At 24.9% G+C, this 6645-nt stretch overlaps 3 protein-coding genes across 3 annotated transcripts in view; all 3 read right to left on the bottom strand.

The window, feature by feature from the left end:
* Positions 1-97: 97 nt before the first annotated feature.
* On the bottom strand, positions 98-298 carry Phum_PHUM204590 (uncharacterized protein; the record flags this gene model as incomplete). The annotated part of the gene is made up of 1 exon (XM_002425462.1): positions 98-298. One exon carries the CDS (start codon positions 296-298, stop codon positions 98-100), a length of 201 nt encoding a protein of 66 aa, XP_002425507.1.
* Positions 299-2061: 1763 nt separating this feature from the next.
* On the bottom strand, positions 2062-3681 carry Phum_PHUM204600 (NEFA-interacting nuclear protein NIP30, putative; the record flags this gene model as incomplete). The annotated part of the gene is made up of 5 exons (XM_002425463.1): positions 2062-2235; positions 2450-2612; positions 2742-2949; positions 3318-3416; positions 3585-3681. 5 exons carry the CDS (start codon positions 3679-3681, stop codon positions 2062-2064), a joined length of 741 nt encoding a protein of 246 aa, XP_002425508.1.
* Positions 3682-5321: 1640 nt separating this feature from the next.
* Phum_PHUM204610 (uncharacterized protein) overlaps positions 5322-6645 on the bottom strand; it is a gene marked incomplete at both ends in the record, with an annotated part of 11219 nt that continues 9895 nt past the window's right edge. The window contains 2 exons of the mRNA XM_002425464.1: positions 5322-5614; positions 5978-6326. Coding sequence (XP_002425509.1) covers positions 5322-5614; positions 5978-6326 — 642 coding nt within the window. The remainder of the gene's footprint in view (positions 5615-5977; positions 6327-6645) is intronic.

A 6645-nucleotide genomic window follows, 5' to 3' on the forward strand; every position in this document is an offset into this window, starting at 1 on the left:
AGAACATAACACAAATAACAGCATTTAACCTTTAAAAAAATTTTTGAATGTAATAATACAATAAAAATTTTACCTAACTCGAGGAAGTACATAAAATTTAAAAAAAAATTTTTTTTTGAACCTGATTATCAAAAATTGGTTCCTTATATTTTCTAGGTGGTTCATGAGTTTCCAAAAAAGAAAAATAAGGTTCATTAGAGGATGAAATAGGTTTTATGTTTAGCACATATTTATTTGAATGCCTTATGCCACTGCAAACATAGCATACTTCCTCAAATGTATCATCTTTATTATCCATAATTTTTCTAAAATAAACAAAATAAAAAAAATTTTTTTGGTTGGCTTTCATAAATTTTTAAATTAAAATTAACACTATTAAAATATCGCACAAAAATTGTAAAAGTATTATTGTTAAAATAAATATGCACTTGTGTAAACACTCTCAAATAAAAACAGAATATATAATTAATAAAAGACATGTTTTAAACAAATTATTAGCTCCTTGGGTTGATTTCATTAATAATTATGACATTTATTCTCCTGCACAATTATTCCAAGTGTTGCATTCTTTGTATAAAAAAAAAAATAAAAACTCCTGGATGCTTTGAAAAAAACACTTTGATATTTTGACAATTCTAATTTTTAAAAACTACTACATAAATATTACAATAAATTATAAATTTTTTTTTTTTTTTTTTTTTTTTTTATGGGATACTAATTGTTTGAATAAATCTATGGCAAAAAAAAACTGAATTTTAAATAGGATTAAATTTACAAAATGCCATACCAGTTTTTTACAATTTTTTATGAAGTATCTATATATGTTTAATTACAATAATGAGCAAATATTCACTCACACTCACACGCACAGACATATATATATATATATATATATATATATATATATATATATATATATATATATATATAAATACATACATATAGTCATAAATATTTATAATTTATTTTTGTTAGCGAGAATTAATAGATATTTAGGTAAAAACATTCAATTTCTTAATAAACATATAACGTTACTGTGAATTTACACTAAACTAGTACTAAGCTTTTCTTAAAACTTTATAACTTATTTTTTTGTAAGTAATTTAATAAACTTGTATTTATATTCAAGAAAAATTTTCTTAGGAGACAAAGAGCTATAACCAACATTATCAGATCAAAAATATAAAGGTTTTACTAACAAATGGTAAGATCTATTTTAAACCCGCAGCTCAGCTGTACATAGTAAGACTTGGATCAATCAATTATAATTCATTTTAAATACGACAAGTAACGATCTAAACTACAAAAACACCTGCCAAGCGGCCATAAATGAAAATTCATTGTTACCAACAAATTTACTGTCTAAGCAGCCGCAAATTTTTATTTAACCTAATTATTTACTCTGTGAAATACGAAAAAAAGAAAAAGAAAAAAATTTAATTTTTCAATAAAAATACTCGATTTTTTTATTGTTTTTATTTAGTTTTTATGATAATCTTTCCTCTTAAATTTTTTTAAAAATTCAATAATAGCCTATTTATTATATTAAATATACAATGCTATTTTAGAACAGTTTCCTTTATTATCGATTTTAAATTTTCGCGGCAATTGTTTATCTTTTTTCAATAAAAATTCAATTAATATTTTTTTTAAATGTTACAACCCAACCTGAAAAAAACTCCCTTAAAATTCCCGTATTGCCGACAACTTTACTGGTCATGAGCAATTTTACGTTTTTTCCGATTGTGCAAAAACATTTGCGTGGTACAAATAAAATTGAAATGAAAGTTTAAGAAAAAAAAAAATTTTTTTTTTTTGGTATATGAATTGTATTGATCAGAGTATGTCTTTTTCCCTTTAAAATCTCCTTGTCAAAAGGGGTGATTAAATAAACTCATTTTTTTTTTTTTTAATCTGGAATTACTTAATTAAATAATAGAAAAATTTTAGAATTTAAATATACATATACATATATACTGGCTTATAAAGAAATCACATAAATATACTTTTATGAAAAAAAAAAAAAACTTTAATTTTAAAAAAATGTTTTACAATACAAGTTTATTCTGACTCCTTTGATTTACATACAATCCTTCTTCCTGTCAAATCATATTTTTTATCATCATTGACTTCAGAGCCACTTGAACTATGATCGGAATCATCAGAACTTTCGACATAGTTGCAAAGGCTTGGCAAAATACCAACACAAGTAAGCCCAGTCCTGAGAATTGGAATCTGTGAAAAACATCTTATTGTTAAAAATAAATTTTTTTTTTTTATTTTGAGAAAAAGAGTTCAATTCTAACTTATTTTTCCTTTTTTTTTACATTAAATAAAAACCTAAACACATATACTAATTGAAAAAATTTTTTTAATTTATCTGAATAATAACGATAATATTTCACAATTTATGTAAATTTTTGAAATTAAATGTAAAGAAAAAACAAACCTTTTGACTTCTTTCCTCAACATCAGAATCATTTATTTTTCTTTTTTTCTTTATTTCATTATTATCTGTTTCTGAATATTCATTTATTTTTTGATTTTCATTAGGGATTGATTTTCTTTTAATTACACCTTTCAATAATTCACCTTGAGATTTAATTCCTGAGCTAAAATATATATACATGTATGATGTGTATCATGTTTTAAAAAAGAAAATTTGTATATAAATACTTTCAAACAATAAACTGCTATATTGGTTTTTATGTTTTTAGAACTTTACAAAATATCATTGGTACCTGTTTGAATTGTTGCTCTTGCATGTACGAATCTCTGCTTGCATTCTCTGATTAAGAGTAGCTTCCTTAAGTTTTTCAACTTTAAGTTTAAAATCTAAAAGTTCTTGTTTTTCTTCTAAATTCTTAAGTTGTTCTGCTTTCATTTTCTTTTCATCAACTAAATCAAGAAACTCAATTTCATCATCATCTAAACCCTTAACCATATTTTCTGAAAAATGAAATGATTACTATAATTATAATTACTATTTATTTTTATTTTTTTTAAAAATCATTTTAAATATTCATTGCAAAATTGATAGTTTTGATAATTGAAAATTGTGTCACAGTGTGTAATCATTTAAATTTTTTTTTGAACTTGTAATGATTATTGTAATCACCCTTCGGCATTAAAAAAAAAAAATCCCAAATACTATATTATTTATCACTGGTTGACAATATTGTGAATGATTATTTCAAAATCAAATTAATTTTATTAATTTAAATTTTTTGTAATATTATTACCCTTTGTATCTATTATTAAAGACACTTAAAATAATTAAGATTTTCAAATGGATAATATTATTGAATAAAACTTACTCAGTCTATGAGCTTCTTCAAATTCTAATTGCTTTTTTTGCTTTTGTTCTTCTAAGCGCTCGTACAAAGACCTGTGGTCAACTGGTTCCTCTGGCATCTCTATAACAAAAAAATTACAGTATTAATATGAATTTATACTCATGTGTTAGATTGTTTATTTACAATATTTTTATTTAAAATTAAAAATAAATAATTTAAAAAATTTGTATTCATGCATCTATAAAGAATGACCAAGCCAAAAAAAAAAAAAAAAAAAAATTGAATTACCCAAAGGTTGATGAGGTTTTCGTACTTTTTCCCATTCTTCCTGTCTTATCCTACGCTTTTCGGCTAATTCACTTTCTGAAATAAATCCAGAACTCATTGCAATTTTTTTAACATTTACTAAATAACCTTCTTAAATTTTATTATGATAAATAATTAAGTAAAATATGGAATGAATATTTATCAATTGTATTTTAGAAAAACCATTGAAAATATTGTCACGATCATGATGAACACGCTAATAATCAAAAATAAAAATAAAAAACGTATCTACTTGCACCGATTATACTTATTATTTTCTTTTTTACTTTAAATCATAATAAAATTTTAACAATATTTTATGTACTCTATGACATTGCTGATAGCAAATTTTTTACCGCAATCTTGGAAAAATTTTTTAAAACTTACCTCAAAGAATAATTCAATTGAATAACAATTTTATAATTTTATAATTTCAAAATTTACTTTAAAAATAAACATTCATAAATTTGTGAAGAAAACTTTTTTTTTTTTTTTTTTTAAGTAACATATTATGAACTTCGTTTGTGTTTCTTAAAAAGTATTTTTGCGCGATTTGACGACAGTACTAATTGTAATTCCTAATTAACATTAAAAAACTTTATCCTGGGGCCACGTACAAATATATTGAGCTAAAAGAAAATTTTGAAATGACAGATAAAATTATAAAAACGATACTGAAAAAGGAATATGTTAAAATATTGAGTGTTATATTACAATCGGAACTGAACGGAATTATCATCGAAGAGAATAAAGAAAATAAACCAGAAGAATGTCAGCTTGCAATTTATGATAGAATGGAATACTTTGGATTTTAATAAGAAGAGCACGGACAACTGGTTAAGACGTGGTAAGTTAAAAATTGAAATAAGAGTTTATTACAGCTGCACAAGACCAGGCATTGCGGACCTATAATTATGAAAAGGTAATCTTCAAAATCCGTCGAAATGACATGTTTCGAATTTGTTAATCACAGTCGGAAACAATCGACTATTTAATATCCGAAAATTGTCAAAACATTAATATTTAAGATGGCACAATAAAATCTGTAAATATCTCTATTGGAATACATGTCGTGAATACGAAAGAGGGGCTAGCCAAAGAATGGTACAACCATATTCCAACCCCCGGTTACGACAGCGGGTCCATGCACAGTTCTGTATGATCAACAAATCCACATCGACAGAACTGTGCCAGCCAACAAACCGGATATTATCCTGCGACATAATCCCGAAAAATGGTGACAAGCTAATTGAAGTTTCCGTACCCTAGCAAAAAAAAGCTAAAATATAGGAATTCAGAGATTGAAATAGCCAGGATGTGGGGAGTAAAAACAGAAACTATTCCGGTCATAGTGGGAACAAACATTAGGAGCCATGACTCGTACATTGAAATAAAATTTTCTAGAATTTAAAAGAAAGAAACTGTACAGGAAATGACATTATGTGGAACGGCTTTCGGAAAATATTATAAATAGTATTATAATTGATATTCGAGAGCATTTATTCCAAAGGAATCGGATAGAGACCTGGAATAAATGCTTAAAAAACTACTCCGACGGAATCTTGTCGTGTACAAAAGTTAACATAATAATAATAATAATAATAATAATAATAATAATAATAATAATAATAATAATAATAATAATAATCGTTCAAGTTCAAAATCTCCAAATTATTTATTTATTCAGTTTTATTTTTTTTTCACAATATCTTCAAAATATCATTTTTTATCATTTTTGGATTTATCTCTTGGAGGAATATCTGGTGGCAATATATCTTGCCTGGCTAATTTGGCACTATTTAACTGGGGTAAATGCTTAGCGTTTATCGTTTCGTCTAAGGGAGGAATTGTACCCTTATAAGGTGCAAACTGAGGAAGTTTAGAAACGTCGGCTCCCATTTTAAAATTTGGAAAAATCGGTGCTGGTTCCGCTTTAACAATTTTTCCATCATAAGATAAAAATTTATCCATTTTAAGGGGATAATAAAATTCTTTTTTTTCGTCGGCCATTGCTATTTCATCTGAATTAAAATCTAAAAATGATAATTATTTTTTTATTATTATTATTCTCATTTTTTTTTTTTTTGCGTGATAATTATGTTATAATCGTTCCTATAAAAATTTTTTAATAAGAATTATTATGTGCCCTTAAAAGAGAGACTTTTTCATTCAAAAAATTATTATTATTTTTTTTTTTTAATATAAATATACAAATATATATGTAAAGAAAAAGTTTTTCCAAGATTTAATGATGACGAATGAAATAAAAATAATTTATTCATGTTTTGATTTGTGAAGTGAGAAAGAAAGAGAGACAGAGAAAGAAAAGAGAGAGAGAGAGAGAGAGAGTCAAATGTTGGAGACAAACGTCGTACCTTGAAATATATATTTATTGGAAAATCCATCTAAACCACCGGAATGTTTATTTACTGCCAGTAAATTTTTTTGAAATTCATAATTTCTTTTTTTTACATTTGGTACTAAATTAACTTCTGAATTCTGTCGAATACCACGTTGGCTTTCATATTTTTCCCTTAATCTGGATTTATTTACTGGCAAAGATTTCAAAGCATAATTTTTTTCTTTTATATTAACTTCTTGTAATAAATTATTTTTCGAATGAATATCTGTTGTTTTCAAATATTGATAAGACGGAAAACTCTGCTGAACAACTACGTCTTCGACAGGCTTATCATTGATGCTGTACAAAGACAAACCAGGAACCTGATTCAGTTTTGAAAATTTAAATAATTTTTCATCTTTATTTAAAAAATAAAAAAATAATAAAAAATGATAAATAAAACTTTTATGTTGAGGTTATTCATATTCAAAAAAGTTAAATTAAAATCTTTACATTATTTTACCAGAAAAAAAAAAAAATCATTACGAAAACTTTCTTACCCCAATAAGTTTATTATTATTATTATTATCTGTTTGTTTATTATCCTTATCGGCGCTTTCGAATTTGAAGTCGGATTCAAAAGTGCTACGACCAGATCTTGTTTGATTATTTGATGAATACAAAAGTTTAGGATTTCCTTTA

Source organism: Pediculus humanus, genomic scaffold (assembly GCF_000006295.1).
Source record: "Pediculus humanus corporis 1103172107555 genomic scaffold, whole genome shotgun sequence".
Classification (NCBI taxonomy): domain Eukaryota; kingdom Metazoa; phylum Arthropoda; class Insecta; order Psocodea; family Pediculidae; genus Pediculus; species Pediculus humanus.